Genomic DNA, 23,823 nt, shown 5'->3' on the forward strand with positions numbered 1-23,823 from the left:
CGGATTGACTATAAAATACTGCTATTAACTTATAAAGCACTGAATGGCCTTGCACCAGAATACCTTAGTGATCTGCTGACCTCATATAACCCCCCGCGCTTGCTTCGTTCTCAAGGTGCGAGATATCTGTTAGTACCTAGGGTAGAAAGAGCTACGGCAGGCTGCAGAGCTTTCTCCTATAGAGCTCCTCAGCTGTGGAATGGCCTTCCACCGGATGTGCGGATTTCAGGCTCACTCTCAATATTCAAGTCTAGACTAAAAACACATCTGTTTAGTTTAGCTTATAGGGACACTAGTTCTAGCTCTAGCTAACTTCTCACTCCCAGTTATACCTATAGTGTGAGGTGTAGAGCTGGGTGGGGATCGGTGCCATTGGCTTTGGATAAACTGAATTGACAGTGCTGTCACTCTAGCTTCACAATCGCTTGTGGGATTGGAGTGCTGACATTTCAGGGACTCCCCATGCCTGCATTCCCACTTGCCTCTCCCTCCTACTTATGCTGCCATAGCTATATCTGCCGGAGCATTGCACTTCATATTGCACTCATCTAACTTTTGGCACTGCCTATAGTCTCCCCTACTTTGACTAATTGCATATTTTATTTCCCCTACTTCTCCTGGGGGGTGCTGCCTGGAGCCCTCAATCTATCAAGATGTCCAGCACACCCTGCTACATGTAACATCGCCTCTACCAATTACGTCCGTGCATCCAGCTTGCCGTTCTGCCTGTGTCATCTTCCTTGTATGACATGCTCCCTGCCTTCTGGTTGCCTGGCGATTGGAGGGAGCATTGGCACCGGCTTGCCATCTTCCCCCTGCTCCCCGTTTGTGTCTATTTGACTCTCCCTGCCGGCCCCTGGAGGATCAGCTCCCCCTTTGAGTCTGGTCCCTCCCAAGGTTTCTTCCTTCTAGGGAGTTTTTCCTTGCCACTGTCGCCTATGGCTTACTCACTGGGGGCTTTGGGTGGGGATGCTGTAAAGCACTTTGAGACGATGTAATGTTGTGATAATGCACTATACAAAAATAAATTTGTTGTTGTTGTTAAGGAGTATTGTTATTTTTAGGTGATAAGTATGATCCTGTGATATTTGCATGTATGGCTGTAAGATCACCTAGAAGACAAAGAGATGGGGACAGTGGAATGAGATATGAATGGTAAATCTTTAATGGACAATTCTTCACAAACTGAATTTCAAGCCAAGGATTTTGTTGCATGTCTGAATATATCAATTTCAAGATTGGGGGATCACAGCTTTCCACTGGTTATGCTTAACTGGGAGAAAAATGAATTTGGACCAATTGACTCAATATTCTGAAATGATGGAAAATGTCTCAGTTAGACTGGAAAGTGATGTTAGAGGATTTTGTATATACACTCACCTAAAGGATTATTAGGAACACCATACTAATACGGTGTTTGACCCCCTTTCGCCTTCAGAACTGCCTTAATTCTACGTGGCATTGATTCAACAAGGTGCTGAAAGCATTCTTTAGAAATGTTGGCCCATATTGATAGGATAGCATCTTGCAGTTGATGGAGATTTGTGGGATGTACATCCAGGGCACGAAGCTCCCGTTCCACCACATCCCAAAGATGCTCTATTTGGTTGAGATCTGGTGACTGTGGGGGCCATTTTAGTACAGTGAACTCATTGTCATGTTCAAGAAACCAATTTGAAATGATTCGAGCTTTGTGACATGGTGCATTATCCTGCTGGAAGTAGCCATCAGAGGATGGGTACATGGTGGTCATAAAGGGATGGACATGGTCAGAAACAATGCTCAGGTAGGCCGTGGCATTTAAACGATGCCCAATTGGCACTAAGTGGCCTAAAGTGTGCCAAGAAAACATCCCCCACACATTACACCACCACCACCAGCCTGCACAGTGGTAACAAGGCATGATGGATCCATGTTCTCATTCTGTTTACGCCAAATTCTGACTCTACCATTTGAATGTCTCAACAGAAATCGAGACTCATCAGACCAGGCAACATTTTTCTAGTCTTCAACTGTCCAATTTTGGTGAGCTCGTGCAAATTGTAGCCTCTTTTTCCTATTTGTAGTGGAGATGAGTGGTACCCGGTGGGGTCTGCTGCTGTTGTAGCCCATCCGCCTCAAGGTTGTGCGTGTTGTGGCTTCACAAATGCTTTGCTGCATACCTCGGTTGTAACGAGTGGTTATTTCAGTCAAAGTTGCTCTTCTATCAGCTTGAATCAGTCGGCCCATTCTCCTCTGACCTCTAGCATCAACAAGGCATTTTCGCCCACAGGACTGCCGCATACTGGATGTTTTTCCCTTTGCACACCATTCTTTGTAAACCCTAGAAATGGTTGTGCGTGAAAATCCCAGTAACTGAGCAGATTGTGAAATACTCAGACCGGCCCGTCTGGCACCAACAACCATGCCACGCTCAAAATTGCTTAAATCACCTTTCTTTCCCATTCTGAGATTCAGTTTGGAGTTCAGGAGATTGTCTTGACCAGGATCACACCCCTAAATGCATTGAAGCAACTGCCATGTGATTGGTTGATTAGATAATTGCATTAATGAGAAATTGAACAGGCGTTCCTAATAATCCTTTAGGTGAGTGTATAGTAATAGGTCATCTGCATATAGACTGATTTTGTGAGTTGTGTTTAGGGTGGCCATACCAGTGATAATAATAATGGATACTTTATTGATCCTCATGGGGAAATTGTCTTTACGCCTCCCTCAACTTGCTCTTTGTAGAGTAAGTTGCCCACGAAGGGCTGCCACCTGTTGTGGCACCCAGGGAGCTGGGGGTTAAGGGCCTTGCTCAAGGACCTGAAGATATGCGGAGGCTGGGTTTGAACCCTTGTGATTGCAGACACACAGACTTAGCCCACAGAGCCACACGCTAATTTTGGTGTTTTGATGGATGGCAGCTGCTAGGGGTTCAATAAACAGTGTAAATAGTAATGGTGAGAGTGAGCATGGAGAAGGGTGGGGAGATGGACGTTACTTAATAAACCTGTTTGCATAACTTGGGAGATTAGATTGGGCGTGGCATGGTGGCACAGTGTTTAGCACGGTTGCCTAATAGGACAGGGTTCAGGGTCTCTGGTATGACTCCATGTGTGAGGAATTTTTATTTTCTTCCCGTGTCATTGTGGGGTTTGCTCCGGATACTCTGGTGTCCCCCCATAGTTCAAAAACCTGTCAAGGTCAGTTGGAGTTGCTAAATTGCCCAAAGGTGTGCTCGGTGTGTGAGTGGGTCCTGCAATGGGTTGGCACCCCATCCTGGGATGTTCTCTGTCTTGTTCCTGTTGCATCCAAAATAGGCTTTGGACAAGTGGTTACAGAAAAAGGATGAATTGATGGAGGTCAGATTGGGTTGTCTGCAGCCTATATGTTCACCTAATGTCATGCAGATTTCTTCTTGCTTTTCCAGTTTCTTTCCACCATCTAAAGATATGCAGTTAGTCTAAATGGCCCTCCAGTGTGTGTAAGTGTATGTGTGTTTCAGTTCAGTGATGTCTGGGTTAGACTCTTCAGATAAGAAGATGGATGGAATATGGCATTTTCTCAAATTCTTAAGGGATTTATGAAGTTACTCCCCTTTTTTATGGAGTCATTGATTAATTTTCCCCTGTACTATTTTTTCAAAAACATGAACCTGTCCACACAATATTGTCTGATTATTGAAAGTAATCAAAATAATCTATTAACTTTCATCAAGGAACACATAGCAAACAAACATTATGTGTATATGTGTGGACGATCATGCTGGTTGTACTTGTCCACCTGTACAGAAAGTCAAGTGCTGAGGTGTAAACAGATATTAATGAAGGTAGTCATAATGTCCCATGTGAGGAGTTAGGATCAGAGCTGGTGATATTAAATGTCCCCATCTGGGGTATTTATACTTTTGTGCTGAATATTTCTTACAGTCATTACTGAGTGAGAGGGGTGGGCTTAAAAATACGAAGAACTTTATATTCCTCATAACATGCACGACTGAGACGGCCTCAGTTGAGCTCCCTAAGGAATAAACAAGTTCAAGCCACTGAACATTCCACACACAAATAAAACCCTTTATCCGGCCCCTGATAATTTTTACACTATCAGTGCTATCATTTACTATCACAATCCACATCTCATTATGTGATTTTCATTAAGATGTTGTAATTTTGAGGTTGTGAACATAATTATGTACTTTTGTTGAAATGTGAATTTTGCCTATAAATGTATACTTCTATTTTTTTGAAGAAAAAAAAATCTTGCACCATTAGCATTGTCAACAATTTCTTAAACAAAGATCATTCAATCAGTTATCTATGACATTCTGCCAGTTACTGGATAAATATAGTTTACATGAAGTTGCTAATTCAAAATTAGACCTTAACAGACAAGTAACAACTATTTTTGTGTACACATATATGAAACCTACACCTCACTTTAAGTATTCAACATGTTGTTTTTAAATTGTTTCATAGGAAATGCATATAAGCCATCCTAAAAATCTGAAATCTTTTTGTAATACGTTTTATCTCTATTCCACTATAGCTGTGTATAAAATAGTCATACGTCATGCTGTAGCAGAAGAAATGCATAATAATGTATAACAGGAAGAGAAAGGGCAGAATAAATAAAAAACCCATAGAGACAGACTCACCCTCAGTTTTTTCAGGTTTGGGAGTAGCTTCCTCTGTTTCAGTTCCCTCAGTTTCAGTTTCTTTAGATAACAGATTGCGAATAAAACTGCAGATCTGACTCATGGTGTGATTAAAGTCACCACTTCTACTTAGCTTCTGCACAGGTTCCGCTGTTTTCAATGCATCTCCTCCTCATACACTCAAGGGGAGTATTTTAACACTGTAATAAGACACCACTAAAAACTTATTCAATGAAACAACTAGCTGTCAAATACATCCAGAAACAGATATTTGATTAGGATATATGATACCTTATTTTTTCAGTGCAATGGAAATAGTATCTATTTTGCTCAGTATAAACTGGCAAGACTGGTATGGTTGTAAAACTGTGTTTATGTGCTAAAATAGTTTGAGAAGGAAATTCTCAGCAATAAGTAAAATAAACGCACAAATAGCATACAGTAAAAACTGGCTAATACTAAGCGTGGATGAATGAAGGACTGAGTTTGTCTATGCTAATAAGTTTTAATATTCCATAGAAAATTTCCATCAAAGATCAAATAAGCTGAGTAAATAAATGAAATTTTGAATAGTAATTTAGAGAGTGACTAATGTGTGTACATGAAGGAAAAATGAAACTACTTATGGTCAGTTATGTATAAAATTATAAAAGTAATCAACTTCATGGCATCAAATCCACCACTCCTGCATGAAGACTGCCTCACCTTACTTTTTGTAAGACTGTAAAAATGAGTCTAAAATGAATCTAAAACAAGTAACAGGTATTTGTCCAGCCAACTTCCAACCAGGTTGCAAGAATTAATAAGCATTTAGGCAGAACGATGAGACTGAACCTCTCCTGGAGCCGACACCTTATTGTGGTGGAGAGGTTTGTGTGTTCCAATGATCCCAGGATCTAAGTTTCCCTAGGACTTTATGCCCCTGGTAGTCAAACAGGTCCTGGGTGAGGAACCAGACGAAGTGCGGCTCAAAAGATTCCTTATCAAGAGAAATATAATGGATCCACAATTTCCCTCACCCAGACACGGGTCACCGGGGCCCCCCCCTCAAACCAGACCTTCGGGGTGGGGCTTGATGGCGAGCACCTGGTGGCCAGGCCTGCACCCATGGGACCTGGTCAGGCAGAGCCCGAAGAAGGCACGTGGGTCCCCCCTCCAATGGGCTCACCCCCTATTGGAGGGGCCAAAGGGGTTGGGTGCTGTGTGAGTTGGGCGTTGGCTGAAGGCGAGGACCTTGGCGGATCGATCCTCGGCTGCAGAAGCTAGCTCTTTTTTTTTTTTACCATGAACAGATTTTACTTGTTATGCACATCAAATAAACAGTTTGGTGCACTTCATAAAAAAAATTGCATGACATAATTATATTTCTTATTTGTTTAACGAACTGCAACGCACTATTATTTTTCATATGTAGCTGCATTTTTAAAATTGTAAGAATGTAACAAATGTTGGACTATGGATATGACATCTTTATTAATAATTGTTCCCTTTAACCGCAGCTTACAGTATTATCTTTTTACTGGGCCAGTTAAGATTAAGGGTCTTGCTAAAAATTGCAGCAGCAAACTCTTGATCAGTTTCCCTGACAATGTCAGGTACTTCCTGGACAATATAATGAAGACCAGTGCATAATTATTGGGCGATTGTGTAATTAGTTAAAAAATGGTAATCATCTATCTCTGTTTTTTTCTTCATTGCCCACCACCACCCCCCCTCTTTGGAGGACAACTTTATTTTACATTACATTCAAGAGCAAAGAGTGTGGCCGCTCTGAACTCACCCGTCCCGTGGAAAAAGGAAAAAAAAAAAACAGGGGGGGATACAGAAACAAGAATTGTAACAATAACAGACATTAATCACCATGGGGAGAGGGGGAGAAAAAAAAAAAAAAAAAAGGTATACAGAAATAATAACACTAATAATGTAGGTGGGATGGAAAAAATTAAGTATAGGGGAATACAGAATACAAACAACCATAATAAACATAACACTCATTACTTAAGGACATCAAACAACAAAAATTATAACATCATCAGTAATAATAATAATAATTAATAATGCGACAAATCGGTATTATATATATGTAGCATACACACACGTGATCCTACCCTTATACATGTATATTTCAAATCCTATAACATATCCTAAAAAGTAATATTAATAATGATATTGATCGCTCAACCATTCTTGTATGTATGTGCAAGTGTAGGTGTGAACTGATTTGTCATTGGAGAACCAGGCAACCGAGGCCACCCCGCTGCCCCCCCGGCACAAGGGCCCACGGCCACGCGCCCCCGAGACAACCACCCTCCCAACCCGAGAGGGAGCCCGCAAGGGACTAAGGGGGCGGCAACCCCCGTACAGGGAGGCCCAGCCCCACCCGCAACCCCCCCCACCGAGGCAGTTGGGTCCAGGGCCGAAGGGCGCCACCAACCAGGACCACCCCCCCGGCGGACGGCCCCCCACACACCGGAGGGGCCCCAGCCCCCCAGCCCGTCCCCCCCAATCCGTCTAGCAGGGCCCAGAGTGGCCCAAGATTCCCACCACGGCGCAGCAGAGCCAAGCACCACCCGGCCCGCGGCCCAAGAGAGGAGGCCGCCCACACCCGCCAGGGTCCAGTGAACCCCCCCATGATGGATCTTCCACCCGGCGGGCCACCCCACCTGCGCAGGGCCAGAGACAGAGAGTTGGGGGGGGGGCTCAGCCCCCATCCCCTCCCCGTCCCATGTTGGTGTGAGGTGTGCATGTATATGTGTGAGAGAGCTTTGTGTTTATGTCTACAATGCATTAAAATTAGTGGGTGCAGTTCAGCTATGAGGGCCCCACCACTGGCAAATGGCAGAGTCCCCCATCCCCCTCCCCGCATCCCCAAGGCCCTAATGTAATATGGACTGTGTATATGACTAAGGTGCAAAAAGTGGGCGAGCAGTTGAGGCACGGGCACCCCACCTGCCTCAACCCACCTCCTCAGCCCTAGTGTCATGTGGTGTCTAACATGCAAGTAAAATTTGAGGGGCAGTGTCTCCGCGCACCTCCCCACTGCCCCTCAAGGCCCTAGTGTTGTGTGAAATGTGGTGTTGGGCCCAGGGGAGCAATAAGGGCATGCCAGGAGTGGGCCCCCCCCGGCACCGGAGCCAGATCCTTGACTGGCCCCGATTAGTCCCCATCCCCGACCCAGCACAGCCGGCAGGGATGGCCAACCCGAGGTGTTCAGGGGCGCCACAGGCAGCCCGGCAGCAGGGAACCCCCCCCCCCCCCAAGGCGCAGACCGTCCCACCCCACCATGCCCGATGAGACCACAGCTAGCAGCCAAGGACGGGACAACCCCAGACCCCCCGGCAAATGGGGAGCCGGTCCAGCCAGGCGGGGTGACCCCCGCCCCCCGGCCACCCCAGGCCCCCCCCCAGGTGAGGCAGAGGCCCCCCCCACTGCCCCCCAACCACCCCACAGCGCCCGAGGGCCCTGCACCGGAATCGCCAACGGCAGACAACGACCTGCCCCCACCAGGCAACGGGCCTGGGCAGACCAAGCCCCCCAGCATGCGGGCAACCACCCGCCCGGGAGCCGGAGCAGCGGCCCCAGCAGATAGAGCCCACGCCCCCAAACCCACACACCCCAGCGCAGAGGCACAGGCGGAACCCAGCCCCCAACCCGGGACAGTGATGGCAAGGCCCCACCACCCCTGACGACATTACATTAAAAAATTAATTATTGGAGTCCAACTATCTTCAAAATCGATCAAATGATTTTTCTTACAGGCAGACATCCTCTCCATGGAAACATAATCCAAGAGTAGATTTTTGAACAGATTTATGTTTAAATTCTCTTTTGACTTCCAGTTCAGAAGGATTGTTTTCTTGACAATGGTTAGTACTGTGAGAAGCATGCAAGATTTATTTGTGTCTGTATTAGTGTTAGTGAGGTCCCCAAGCAGGCAGAGTGAGGGCGAGGGTGGGATGGGATGCCCTAGGTGTGTCTTCACAAATCCTTTGCCAGAATTAGTTGACCGGTGTGCAGTACCAGAAAGCATGCAGGTAATTATCTGGTGCGTCCTTCTTACAAGTTAGGCATATGTCAGTATCTCTGATACCCATCTGGAACATCCTCTGCCTTGTGTAGTGTGTTCTGTGTAAAATTTTGTACTGTAATAGCTGCAGGTTGAAGTTTTGATTCATTCAAAAGGTATTCAAGCAAATTTGCATCCAGTTAGTGTCTGGATTGATGAGTAAATCCCTTTCCCATTTGTGGGTAGGGAGTGAGAGCGCTGTATCAGATTCTGCTAGATGCACGTACAGTAAATCCTAGACAGTAGTTTTTTAGTTGGAGTTATTAAGAAGTTTGCTATTTTAGGTGAAAGCTCCAGATCTAATTGCTTACAGCACCATCTATTATGTATTATTGATTTAAGTTGAAGATATTCTAAGTATTTGTTTTTCTCAATGCTATAAGTTTCTGCTATTTTGTCAAATGATATCATGCGATTGTCTTGGATTATATGTTCGAGGCGCTTGATTCCTTTATTATGCCAAGCCAGGAAGTTTATCACTTTTTTATTTAACAGGATGTCAGGGTTGTTCCAGATGGGTGTCAGTTTGCATGGGACCAGTGAAGTTTGGTTCATTCTAAGAAATTCCCACCAGGCTGTCAGCGATGTGCTGATGATGCTCTTAAAACAGCAATGTCGTTTAAGTATATGACTGATAAATGGCAGGTCCTGGACTTGAATATCATTACAGAAAGTTTGCTCAATATCCAGCCAGTTAAGGTCTAAGTTATTTTGCGTAGTCCATTTTAGGACATCAATCCTAAATAGATATCAATCTATTGGCAAGAAAGTAGTTGTAGAAATTGGGAAGCTCCAAACCCCCACAGTTTTTGGGTTTCTGTAAAGTTTTTAAACTTATTCGTGGTGGTTTGGATTTCCATAGATATTTTGAAATTAAGGAGTCCAGTGATTTAAACCAAGTCCGCGGAGGTTGACTCGGAACCATTGAGAACATGTAGTTAATGTTTGGTAGGATCATCATTTTGATTGTTGCTACTCTTCCCAGAAGTGATGTGGGTAGATTGTTCCACCGTGCAAGGTCATCTTCTATCTTTTTAAGCAGTTGACTAAAATTTAATCGCGTCAGATCTGAAAGCTTGGCAGAAATGTTAATACCCAGATATCTAATGTTCCCAGATTGAAGTGGGATAGTTGGATTGGACTGGAAGTCACAAGATATTGGAAGAGTAGTCGATTGTTCCAATTAATACAGTAATCTGATATGGAGGAGAACTGATCTATGAGTCTTATCGTCTCCGTGAGGGAACCCTGTGTATTTTGAAGAAAAAGTAATACATCATCTGCATAAAGACTAATTTTATGGGTTATACTTGCTGTTTGAATACCTTTGATATTATTATTATTTCAAATTGCTGCTGCCAATGATTCAATAAATATAGCAAATAGTGATGGAGAAAGTGGACAACCTTGCCTAGTGCCCCTTCTGAGAGTGAAGCTTGGGGAGATTTGATCATTCGTTTTTACGCAGGCTTTAGGTGAACTGTATAAAATTTTAATCCAGGTTACGAAGTTCTCACGAAATCCAAATTTTAGTAAGGTTGCCATTAGAAATTTCCAGTTGACCCTGTCAAAAGCCTTTTCTGCGTCCAATGAGATGATTATGGCTTCCTTATTTTGAATGTTGCAGTAGTCTATTATGCCAATTAGTCTCCTCATGTTGTTAGTGGACTGTCTGCCTTTAATGAAACCCATTTGATCTGGATGTATTATATAAGGTGTCACTTTTTCAATTCTACTAGCCAGTGCCTTGCTGATGATTTTAAGGTCCGCATTTATAAGTGATATTGGTCGATAGCTAGAGGGGAGAGCAGGGTTTTTGTCAGGTTTGAGGAGCAGGTTAATGTCTGCACAATTCATATTTGGAGGGATGCTGCCAGTTTCTTTAATTTCTATAACCATTCTATGGAATAGTGGTGCTAGCAGAGGCCAAAATGTTTTGTAGAATTCTGCTGCAGAAGCTAGCTCTAGAGACATGGAATGTCACCTCTCTGGCGGGGAAGAAGCTTGAACTGGTGCGCGAGCTTGTGAGGTTCCGACTAGATATAGTCAGGCTCACCTCGACACACGGCTTGGGCTCTCCTTGAGGGGGGCTGGACCCTCTTCCACTCTGGAGTTGCTCACGGGGAGAGGTGCCGAGCAGGGGTGGGCATACTTATTGCCCCCTGGCTGGGCATCTGTACATTGGGGTTTACCACGGTGGACGAGAGGGTAGCCTCCCTTTGCCTGGGTGTAAGTGTACGGGTCATGACTGTTGTTTGCGCTTATGCACCAAACGGCAGTTCAGAATACCCACCCTTTTTGGCGTCCTTGGAAAGGGTGTTAGAGAGCACTCCCCCTGGGTACTCTCTTATTCTGCTGGGGGACTTCAATGCTCACGTGGGCAATAACAGTGAGACCTGGAGTAGCGTGATTGGGAGGAACGACCCCCCCGATCTGAACCCGAGTGGTGTTCTGTTGTTGGACTTCTGTACTCGCCACGGATTGTCCATAATGAACACCATGTTCAGGCATAAGGGTGTTCATATGTGCACTTGGCACCAGGACACCCTAGGCCGCAGTTCGATGATCGACTTTGTAGTCGTGTCATCGGACTTGCGGCCGCATGTCTTGGACACTCGGGTGAAGAGAGGGGCGGAGCTGTCAACTGATCACTACCTGGTGGTGGGTTGGCTCCGCTGGTGGGGGAGAAAGCCGGTCAGGCCTGGCAGGCCCAAGCGTATAACGAGGGTCTGCTGGGAACATCTGGTAGAATCCCCTGTCAGAAGGAGCTTCAACTCTCACCTCCGGCAGAGCTGCGCCCATGTACCAGGGGAGGCAGGGAACATTGAGTCCGAATAGGCCATGTTCCGCGCCTCCATTGTGGAGGTGGCTGACCGGAGCTATGGCCGTAAGGTGGTCGGTGCCTGTTGTGGCAGCAATCCCCAAACCCGGTGGTGGACACCAGCAGTGAGGGATGCCGCCAAGCTGAAGAAGGAGTCCTATCGGGCCTTTTTAGCCTGTGGGACTCCAGAGGCAGCTGACAAGTACCGACAGGCCAAGCGAAATGCGGCTTCGGCGGTCACTGAGGCAAAAACTCGGGTGTGGTAGGAGTTTGGCGAGGCCAGGGAGAACGACTTCCGGACGGCTTCGAAGAGATTCTGGTCCACCATCCGGCGGCTCAGGGCGGGAAAGAACCTCAACCTGCTGACCTCAGTTCGAGACATTTTGGGTCGGTGGAGGGAATACTTCGAAGACCTCCTCAATCCCACCGACACCTTCCAATGAGGAAGCAGAGTCTGGGGACTTGGGGGTGGACACCCCTATCTCTGGGGCGGAGGTCACTTAGGTGGTTAAAAAGCTCCTCGGTGGCTGGGCCCCGGGGGTGGATGAGATCCGCCCGAAGTTCCTCAAGGCTCTGGATCCTGGGGGGCTGTCCTGGTTGACACACATCTGCAGCATTGCATGGACATCGGGGGCAGTGCCTCTGGACTGGCAGACCGGGGTGGTGGTCCCCCTCTTTAAGAAGGGGGACTGGAGGGTGTGCTCCAACTATAGGGAGATCACACTCCTCAGTCTCCGAGGTAAGGTCTATTCGGAGGTCCTGGAGAGGAGGGTCTGTCGGATTGTCGAATCTCGGATTCAGGAGGAGCAGTGTGGTTTCCGCCCTGGCCGTGGAACAGTGGACCAGCTCTATACTAGGGCTGCACGATTTATCGATTTCAAATCGAAAACGCGATTAGTAAGTCGCAATAATCGCAATTTAGGATGCACATTATACAGCATGTCGGACCCAGGGTTTAAAACTGCTGTGAGAATAGTTTTACAAATTCATGCCGTGCTCCCTGTGTGACAGTCATTCTCACCAATCACAAGCCCCGTGCTTCTCGCGTGCCATGCAGTCATGCTCACCAATCAGAATTGGCCCAAGACGGCCCCCAAACAGCAAACACGTGAAACCCAAGGAAAATGTTACATTCGCGGTACGGAAAAATACTGATTCCGCTACTGAGCTGTAAGTGAATTGCCTTCCTATTTCATGGTCCGAGATTGTTTCAGAAAGGTCCTATCATCAATATAACCGGCGAGCTCCTTTTAAACACCAGCTGCAATATACTTCAGTGTATCAAACCTTTGGTTTTTTAATAGGCAATAGCATTAAAAAAATTCCAGCTTTACGGTTTCAGGACAGAACAGCCACTCTGTTATGAACATTATGGTTTTTTGAGTGTTATTAGTGTTAATAACAGCAGCTAACAACACAATAGCGCAAACAAAAGGGTTGCATACACCGAAGTAGTTCTTGCTTGTTCACTGGCGTGGGAAAAGACGGTTCTAGTGTTATTAGGAGGGTAATAAGCGTTACCTGCAAGATCGCTATTTTTCTTTTTGCTGCAATTGTTTTCATTATTAGTTTATTTAACGCCGGACAGAATTTCTAGGCGCAGCCAGGGCGTTGAGGGTGTCCAGTTTGGTGACCTCAGGATTAGGTCTCTGCTTTTTGCAGATGATGTGGTTGTATTAGCTTCATCAGACCGGGACCTTCAGCTCTCACTGGAGCAGTTCACATCTGAGTGTGAAGTGGCTGGGATGAGAATCAGCACCTCCAAATCAAGACTATGGTCCTCAGCTGGAAAATGGTGGAATGCTCTCTCTGGGTCGAGGAGGGGGGTCCAAGTGGAAGAGTTTAAGTGTCTTGGGGTGAGGGAAGGATGGAATGGGAGATCGACAGGCAGATCGGTGCGGCGTCAGCAGTGATGCGGGCGCTGCATCGGTCTGTCATGGTGAAGAAGGAACTGAGCCAAAAGGCAAAGCTCTCGATTTACCAGTCGATCTATGTTCCTACCCTCACCTATGGTCATGAGCTGTGGGTAGTGACCGAAAGAACGAGATCGCGAATACAAGTAGCCGAAATGAGTTTCCTCCGCAGGGTGGCTGGGCTCTCCCTTAGATATAGGGTGAGAAGCTCGGTCATTCGGGAGAGATTCAGAGTACAGCCGCTGCTCCTCCACATCGAGAGGAGTCAGATGAGCTGGCTCAGTCATCTGCTCAGGATGTTTCCTGGACGCCTACCTGGTGAGGTGCTCTGGGCATGTCCCACTGGGAGGAGGCCCCGGGGAAGACCCAGGACATGCTGGAGAAACTATGTCTCTCGGGTGGCCTGGGAACGCCTCGAGATTCCCCTGGAGGAGCTGGATGAAGTGGCTGGGGAGAGGGAAGTCTGGGTTTCCCTGCTTAGACTGCTGCCCTTGCGACCCGACCCGGACAAACGGGAGAGGATGGATGGATGGATGGATGGATGAGACTGAATTGGATGTATATTTAATCATTAGAAGTTAAATTGAAACAAATGCTAATGATACAGTCACACATAATGCTTGCTTGTGACATTCAGTAAGAAAGAACAGAAGTGTTCTATATTACTTCAAATATGCAGTTTGTTTTCATTTTATCTTGTGTTTTATCTTAACTCAGTCCCCACAGTGAATGAGAACCCACATGCAGGCAGACTTCCATTACAGAAAGAAAAAAGAAATAGTTTTTCTGAGAATAGGCAGATGCACAGCCAAGGGATGCTCAGGTGGGAAGTCATGAGTAACAGGCCTGTACACCAAACCTGACAACCACAACAATGCAACAATGCAAAAGCACAATCCTACAAAAGGTTTATCTACAAAAACATAGTGAGACAAGACATGAATGTATAGGGAGTCTGTGACCTCTATCTTATCATTCCTTAAAAAGAAACAAAAAACTACATTCTGACTGGCAGGGACCTCATACTCAGTACGTTTACATATACAGCTAAGTCAAGCTATGGTTTTAGCCCTACTATGCAATTTAATCGGACGAATGTCCTTGTCTCAGTATACATGCATGAAGGGGAATCGATTTTTTGACCGAGGTAGGTTCAACTCCGCTACAATATGTGCCGATATGACTCCTTTCAGCTTATTAATATTGGGCTTTTTCCGGGTTGACCTATTACATCACAGACGTAAAAACTAATAAAATAAATAATAATGGATGCGTGGACAAACGAAGTGACACAACTTTTAATTGCAATCTAGTCAGAAGAACAAATACAAGAAGATTAGGATAGCATAACAAGAATTAAAGTTTTGTATAATATACTATGATAGCACAGTATGAGAAATTTTTCAAATATTGCAATGTGATTTTGTTATAATAAATATTGGAGTATTTATGAAACAAAAAAAGGAGTTCAACATAGATTTCTCACATACCCATTTAGGAGTGATTTAAACAGCAAGGATATAAATGATTATGATTGTCTCGGAGAATGCACTCAAGCAAAAGCAGAAGAGATAAACTGATTTTTTAACATATACTAGATAATATTGAGGAAGGAATAATCATTAAAATTACACAACTTCATAAGTTTTCTTTCCTATGATAGAGTAAAAATGTTTTAGCGAGACTTAAACTCCCTGCACCATACCAAACTGAAGGTAAGAAAAAACCTGATCTTGATGTAGCTAACTAGCAATTTAAGAATTGGATGTGCATAACATGATATTTGTATTGATATGACACTTTGTCCAGTCCTACTACAGCCATTTCTCGAATTCAATATAAAATACCCAGCCTGTACGGTTTCTGATGCAATGAAAAAGCGCCCTTTAGTTGACCGGTGAACTGGACAGCTTTACAGTGCTGTACATTTCATAAGTGCTGTATCTTGTATTTTTTTTTTCTTTTTACAAACAAAATGCACACTGTTCCTTGTGGCTATGGTGTTATCGGAAAACAGACGACACCAGCGTATGGTGCTGGAGTGTGCTAACAGTTCCACCTCTGCTATACTCCATGCTTCTTCTGTGTACCGGCCTCTTCTGTTACTTTTGAGGCAAAGCCTGAGGAGTGGGTGGTGGGGGGGGGGGAGAACTGTGGAGCATGTGCAGAACACCTAAGCCAGTTTGAGTCTGACTGAACGTATACAGTACATGCAGGAGTAAATCGACTCCCATACTCCGAGGAACCCTCCAATATCCTTGTGAGGGTGAAAAGCTGGTCCAGTGTTACGCACTGGCAGCAAACTGGGGGTCTACAAGCAGACCCACCCCTGCCTAGTGCCCCTCCCCATGGGTAACTGGAATAGAGTTGTCTAGAGTTCAGCCCCTCTCCAGCAGTTTGGTCCAAGAGTCGAGCCCAACTATATCTAGTCAGTATCTCTCTACCTCCCACCCCAGCTCAGGCTCCTTTCTTACTAGAGAGGTTACGCTCCATGTGCTAAGAGCCAATTTTGGTTGCCATCGATTGGTCCGTCAAGGCCCCTGCCTTCGACTGCCACCACTGCACCCAATCACCATGGTTCTCCCTGCAAGTGGTGGGCCCACAGCGGAGTGAACCCATGTTACCCCTTTGGGCTTTGCCTGGCTGGGCTCATCTTCTAGCTCCTGCCCCAGGCCTGGCTCCAGGGCAAGGCCCCGGTCCCCCCAGTCAGGGCAGGGTAACATACACCTTCATTTTATTTAGAGTTAATATGAACCACACTTGGCCACAGTCTGGCCACTCACCTAGAACCAATTTGCCTTGGGAGACCCTACCAGGGGCAAACGTCACGACAACATAACTCCTATCATAGAGGCATGCAAACATCTCATGAAATGTATTTATTTAAAGAGTTATAGATCCTTTATATTTAATTGTACTCAGTGTATTTTTGAAAAAGTGTTTTTGTGAAAAATACAGAAACATTTATTAAATTATTTTTAAAAGTTCTATATTAAATACAAATACTAGTAAACAATTTTACATCATATTACTTTCTAGAGTAAAATAAACAATTGCAAAAGTAGAAACCTCGTATTGTAATGTAATATATGGTTCTCTTTTATAACAATATGTTATAAGCTTGCAAAAAACTTATAATTACAACATTCAGTTTTTTAACTAAAATTTGAAAAATATTCCTTGTGAAAAAAACTTTGCAAAATAATTAATCTTAAATATAAAATCAGACAAATTCTCAAATATCTAACCAAAGTAGTGAACAGAAAAATATATACAGGATTCTATTTCCTGTTCTCTTTGTTCAAGCCAGTGCCATCTTGACCTACATCTGGTTAAAAAGTCTTGTTTATAACATTAGCACAAAAGGTAATATAGCAATTTTTATACACTTGATATTGTTGCCTAGTGATGATGGAATAATGGATACTACAGAATACTGTTCTATGACTAACAACATGTAAAGTTTTCCACAGAAATACAGAACTACAACAATTTTTTACACCAAGTGAAAAAATAAGCAATTGACAAGATTGTTTGCAAGGTTGTTGGCATTATTTAGGATTCTAGAGAAAAACTAGAACTATTACCCAAAATAATAAAATAAACAAAGGCAACCCTACTCAGAAAATTATATTGGTTAGATATTGGTTTTCTATTCAAAATGTTTTTATTTATCTTGTATGCTCTGTATTGTTTGTCAGTTATATGAATCAATACAAATTAAAATTATTCACTAAACATTTGCATGGAAAAGCATAGCTCAAAATATTATAATCTCAGAATAATATAACAATTTATCAGGAATTCCCTTTTACATCCATCAGAGAGTATTTTCCACATCCTCCTAATGATAACATTGCATATCCTTAACTTTCATCATTACTGCTTCTTCTGACAGCCCATCTCTTACATCCCCATATACAGTACTACTTAAAACTATATTCCTCAATATATCTAGTTCCATACATTCTTAAATTGCTGATTTCACATGTCCTTCTTACATTAACTTCACTCAGTCCAGTTAACAGACTCGCAGTGGGTATTTGTGTGTATATTCTGTTTGTTACAATTAGGTAGACCTATTAGCATTACACACTTATTATTGCACTAACTATGTCAGTACATACAGTACATCAACTCTACTCCAGGTACCCACGTAAGTGTTAATTACTGTAACCTTTGTGTTAGCACATTATTAGTTCTGTATGAGTATTTTAACACAGATACATACATTAGCACATTACTCTGCATTTCTAGGACAATAGTACGCTTGCAGACCTTTGTTAGTTCAGACGTTACTTTATACTTAAAGTGACATAATACTCAAAATAAACAGTATGCATGCACGTATGTCCCATACACTAAATGTTTCTTAGCATTCGAATGCAGTGGGGTGGGTATAACACAGAGCACAACATGCCCTGCATGTTGATGCAGCCTTTTTAAAACCAGCATAACGTTAAGAGTAACGTATGCCAGAAATTACGTAGACTACCATCATGGTCTACAACCATGTATAAATACATCAAACAGTTACTATTTTAGATTTTGTTTATGCTCAGCAGCCATACGTATTCGTTTTTAAAATCCAAACGTTAAATGATATTTAAAAAAAAATATGGGTTTAATGTGTGGTATAGAATATTATTTCATTTAACAGTGCAGACTACATACATAACACGCACATCTGCCTATGCCCCAAGGCAGGAAAAGACGCCCTACAGTCGCGAATGTGTTATTTTTCCACATTAAGAATTTATTTGCTTTTTGTTGACAATAAAGTCATGTCCGATCGGAAGTATATGCGGCATCCAGTGCTATTCACATAAATTGTGAAACTCCATGCCCTTAAAAATACTTTAAGCTTCATGCCTGCAGCGAAGTAGCCGTCCTGCGTACGATCTCCCAGTACCGCAGTATACTCACATAAGCGCGTCATTGAGCATCCCGCAGCACCAGACACGCGCGTCCACGCTACGGGCAAACCACACCTGTATTTCGAAAACACATAAAGTTGCTTACCCACACTTTTGTTCTCCATCCCAGTCGCGATGGTATTTGGTTAGGGCACGTTAAGACGATGTGGTTGAAAAAAACGTGTCTGGCTGTTTGAGATGTGGCTCTTCTCTTCAGACAGGGATGCCGACGCAGTGCCTATCTGAAATCAATAAGTGGCTCATGAGAACAGCTGCATACACAGCGAATTTTGTATCTTCTTCTAGCTGGCCGTTTTTACATTAGGAGTATGGCTGTAAAGGAGAAATTCGTTACTCAATTTGACGAGGCAGCTGAAGCGCGTTACCTGCGTCCACGCGCCTAGATATGTAGCTGTCCCCGTGCTGCGGTGCAGCAGCTCCACTCCTATCAACTAGAGGAGTGACGTCACGACTGAGAGAATAGTTTTAAGGTGACATCTATAAGTCATGGATTCAATAATGTGGCTTTCATGTCTAATTATATATTGTGTAACAAATATAATTGCATAACAATTATCACATACATGTATACACACACATACATACATATAGGTCTGTGTGTGTGTACCCCACAATGTGATAAATACCTGTTATTTAGAAGTTCTGGGGACCATTTTTCAGGTCCCCACAGAAATCTGTGAATGTATATCAAAAAATTGAAAATGCCAAAAGTCTCTAATTTTGTTTGGATACTTATAGTAAAGGTTAGGGCCGGGTAGAGGTTAAGGTTGTCATTGCTGGGATTAGGGTTTTGCCCTTAGAGATGAATGGAAGGTCCCCACAAGATATGAGTACAGGTCTGTTCTCCCTCTCTGTCTCTGTGTGTGTGTGTGTGTGTGTGTGTGTGTGTGAGTGCGTGTTAGTGAGCCTCCGTGTGTGTGTGTGTGTGTGTGTGTGTGTGCGATTCTAGGGACATTGGGGGACCTCCAACACATCTTCCACTGACATGGTCAAATTTATGACCTTCAAGTCTAAATTAATACACATTTTACTAAACACAATTCCTTTATTTTCAGTTTTGTGAAAAGCAGAATGCACAAATAAAGCAGATTTGTAATTGTAATGTACTATGTAATCGGCCCAGCTCGGGAGCCCCTTGCCTGTCCTGTCCCTACACCTCTGTGTGTGTGGAGGTGATATATTGTATACATTACATTGTGGGGACCAAATGCTGGTGCAGTTTTGCCGTACTTGTAAAACCTGTCAGACTGCAGAAAAACCAAATCAGGTAGTCCCTCCTGCTCCGCTCTATCACATCCCAGCACTTGGCAAACCTTTTCAGTATGTGATTGTGGACTGTGTAGGCCTATTACCAAAGACAAAAACTGGTAATCAGCTCCTTTTAATAATAATATGTACTGCAACATGCTATCCAAAGGCAATCCCTCGCAAAGGACTCACTGCTCCTCTGATTATTAAGGCTTTAACAAAGTTTTTTACCACCTTCGGCCTTCTCAGAGTAGTTCAGACAGACCTAATTTTACATCCAACCTTTTCAAACAGGTTTTGCAAACTCTAGGGTTTAACCATGTTGTCTTTAGTGCCTATCATCCAGAGTCCCAAGGAGCTCTGGAAAAACGGGATCAGACTTTTAAATCGATGCTACAAAAGTACTGTTTGGAAACTAGTAAAGATTGGGATAAAAAAGTGCCATTGATGGTATTTGCCATACGGGAAGCTAAAATGGATCACTGGGTCCTTTAAAGTTGCTTAAAGAACAGTTTATGTCACTTGTCAGAACTATTGTCTTGGACTATGTTTCACAGTTTTGTGAGCGCCTGCACCAAACTTGTTCAGTATCATTGAATCTGCCCAGATCATAATGAAGCAGCAGTATGATAAGAAAGTCCCTCAATTCTTCAAACCAGGTGATGAAGTTTTCCTAAGCAGTGATCCCCCACACTAGTCTGTGTAAACCAAAATAGTCATTAGTCTGGAGTAGTGACTTCCAGTATATCTTTGAATGTGCCAAAGCTCTTCTGTCCAGTTCACCTATACTTGCTGCTTCACATTTTTCCAAGTCCTTTAAGGTGGAGATGGATGCTAGTGATGCAGGGGGCAGGGCTGTCCTTCACCAAGATGATGCCAAGGGATTGAGCCAGCCAGTATGCTACTTCTCCCGTAAGTTTAACAAGCATCAAATGAGATATTCAACAATTGAGAAGGAAACCTTGGCCATGCTTCTTGCCCTTCAGCAGTTCAAAGTCTATGTGGGATCAGCTCCACACCCTGTGGAGGTTTATACTGATCACAACCCCTTTGCATTACTGTCACACATGTAGAACAAAAACCTGATGCTGATGAGGTGGGCATTAGTCTGTCAAAATTATAATCTTCTAATTTAGCACAAAAATGATATGACAATGTGGTGGCAGATGCTCTCTGTAGGGCATAACTGTTTAGCATGTGCTAAAGTTAATAAATATATGTTTGTTCTTATGGGTGGGGGTATTAAATTACCCTAAAAAAATGTAAAGACTTTTTTGTGCTGCTTTCAAGTCCTGGTCTCTGGGTTCCTTCTTGTTCCTTATTAGCTTTTTGTGTTCGTTTCCTTTGTGTCACTCTGCAGCTAATGAGTGCCCTCCAGGTGCTATATAAACAGTTTGAAGCTGCACTTCAGGGCCTTTGGCCATTCTGGGTTTTATCAAAGCCCCATGTGTTTCAGAGAACTCTCTGTCAGGCTATGCCTTATGGTATGATACTGGTTAGGCCAGGTTTATGCGTTTCCTGCAGCTGGTTGTCACTCCTGAACTGATTCACTGATTCATTGTTTTTCCTGTTACCTCTACCAGAGAAAGCTTGTAGAGGAGAGCTGCCATTTTAGTTTGACTAACACCTCTTTTCCTCAGTTTTTCCTTGAGTGCTAGAGAGTTGAGTTGTAGGTGTGTATCCGTTTCTTTTGTAAGATAGTTAGTTGATGGTCATTTTCATTCCAGCTTAGGGCTGTTTTGTTTGTTGTGTTGGCCTTGGCTCTACCCAGGGTCAACTTGTGCTTTCTTTGAAACAATGTTGCTCCCCTTACCTCTAAGCCAGCTTGGGGATATAACACCCCACCTTGTGATTAAAGCTTGTCATTATGATGATGTGGGGGGCACTTTTTTGTCATCACACGGGGAAACTCAGTTTTATGAGAATCTGTACTGCAATCAAAAAACTAAAAATGATAGAAGTATTTTGCTTGGTTACTTATGGTTGAGGGTATGGCTGGGTAGGGGTTGTCATTGATGCAATGCTGCTATTTTGATTGTACCACATATCTTCACTCTACAGTACCGGTCTGGACAGACTTGCTTTTAACATACAGACGCTCCTCTACTTACAAACTTTCAACTTACGAACTTTCAGACATAAGAACAAAGAAGACTGTAAGTCCAAATTGTGTTTGTTAGGCTATCGTTTCCTGTCCGTAACATCATTTTTTTTTCTGTGCGGCAGTTCCGCCTAGTATGACTTCTGGCCGCTGCTCCCGCCTCAGCAGCAGCGTAATGTGCGTACTCCCAGCATCCTAGTTCTTTGTACTTGTGTATACACTTAAAACGATGTTGAATAACGACTTACGAACATTTCAAGTTATGAACGGCCATTCGGAATGTAACTCGTTTGTAAGTAGAGGAGTGTCTGTATTTTATTTTATTTATTTTCAGATGCAGACACATGGAATTCTTCTTCAACAGACTTAAAGTCTAGGCACAAGTTGGCTACCTTGCCCTTGTTGGCTACCTTGATCAACTCATCCCAAAACAGCTCAATAGGGTTTAAGGTTGGGGGATTGTACAGATCAGGTCATCTGTTATAGCACTCCATCTCTTTCCATCCATCCATCCATCCATCATCTCCCGCTTAATCTGAGGTCGGGTCGCAGGCAGTGCTTGAAGTGGGAAAAAATAAGTGCAGGAACTCTAATTTTCCGACATTTCACTTTCAGTAAGTACCGGAACGCAGAAAAAAGTGGCGGAACCAAAAAGACAAAAATACAGAAGTTCCGGAACTGCGTTCCGGCCCACTTCAAGCACTAGTTGCAGGGGTAGCTGTCTCAGCAGGGAAACCCAGACTTCCCTCTCCCCGGCCACTTCATCCAGTTCCTCTGGGGGGATCCCGAGGTGTTCCCAGGCCAGCCAAGAGACATAGTCCCTCCAGCGTGTCCTGGGTCTTCCCCAGGGCCTCCTCCCAGTGGGACATGCCCGGAACACCTCGTCCAGGAGGTATCCTAATCAGATGCCCGAGCCACCTCATCTGGCTCCTCTCAATGCGGAGGAGCTGCGGCTCTACTCCCAAATGACTGAGCTCCTCACTCTATCTCTAAGGGAGACCCCAGCCACCCTGCGGAGGAAACTCATTTCGGCCGCTTACACTCGCGATCTCGTTCTTTCGGTCACAACCCACAGCACGTGACCAAAGGTGAGAGTAGAAACGTAGATGGACTGGTAAATCGAGAGCTTCGCCTTCTGACTCAGCTCTTTCTTCACCATGACAGACTGATGCAGCGCCCGCATCACTGCGGACGCCGCACCGATCCACGTGTCAATCTCCCGCTCCATCGTCCCCTCACTCATGAACAAGACCCCGAGATACTTAAACTCCTCCACTTAGCAGAGGACCCCATCACCGACCCGGAGAGAGAATTCTACCCTTTTCCGGCTGAGGAGCATGGTCTCGGATTTGGAGGTGCTGATTCTCATCCCAGCTGCTTCACACTCGGCTGCGAACTGTCCAAGTGAGAGCCGAAGGTCACGGTCTGATAAGGCCAACAGAACCACATCATCTGCAAAAAAGGAGAGACCTAATCCTGAGGTCACCAAACCGGACACCCTCAACGCCCTGGCTGCGCCTAGAAATTCTGTCCATAAAAACTATGAACGAGTCCGACTTATTGCCGCCCATGTGGACCAGGCTCTGGCACCGGTCATACAGGGACCAAACAGCCCTTAAAAGGAAGCCTGGCACCCCATACTCCCGGAGCACCCCCCACAGGACTCCCCGAGGGACACGGTCGAATGCCTTCTCCAAGTCCACAAAACACATGTAGACTGGTTGGGCAAACTCCCATGAACCCTCCAAAACCCTGCGGGGAGTATAGAGCTGGTCCACTGTTCCACGGCCAGGGCAAAAACCACACTACTCCTCCTGAATCCGAGGTTCGATAATCCGGTGGACCTTCCTCTCCAGGACCTCCGAATAGACCTTACCAGGGTGACTGAGGAGTGTGATCCCCCTATAGTTGGAGCACACCCTCCGGTCCCCCTTTCTGCCAGTCCAGAGGCACTACCCCCGATGTCTATGTGATGCTGCAGATGCGTGTCAACCAGGACAGCCCCACAGCATCCAGAGCCTTAAGGAACTCCGAGTGGATCTCATCCACCCCCGCGGCCCGGCCACTGAGGAGCTTTTTAACCATCTCAGCGACCTCC

At 44.5% G+C, this 23,823-nt stretch overlaps 1 protein-coding gene across 3 annotated transcripts in view; it reads right to left on the minus strand.

Moving 5' to 3' along the window:
* The window catches only part of LOC111835833 (fibroblast growth factor 12-like), a 98,133-nt gene extending 79,327 nt beyond the window's left edge, over nucleotides 1-18,806 (minus strand). Inside the window, exons 1-2 of one of the 3 annotated variants that reach the window (XM_023796539.2) lie at nucleotides 18,742-18,806; nucleotides 18,462-18,597 (exon numbers count right to left, since the gene is read on the minus strand). In XM_023796539.2, coding sequence (XP_023652307.1) covers nucleotides 18,462-18,480 — 19 coding nt within the window. In that variant the 5' untranslated portion in view covers nucleotides 18,481-18,597; nucleotides 18,742-18,806. Of the gene's footprint in view, nucleotides 1-4,639; nucleotides 4,831-18,461 lie in introns of those variants that run through there. The other 2 variants (XM_072701044.1, XM_023796538.2) reach the window with 2 other exon arrangements.
* Between the last annotated feature and the right edge of the window lie 5,017 nt (nucleotides 18,807-23,823).

This window comes from Paramormyrops kingsleyae, chromosome 17 (genome assembly GCF_048594095.1).
Source record: "Paramormyrops kingsleyae isolate MSU_618 chromosome 17, PKINGS_0.4, whole genome shotgun sequence".
In the NCBI taxonomy this organism is placed as follows: domain Eukaryota; kingdom Metazoa; phylum Chordata; class Actinopteri; order Osteoglossiformes; family Mormyridae; genus Paramormyrops; species Paramormyrops kingsleyae.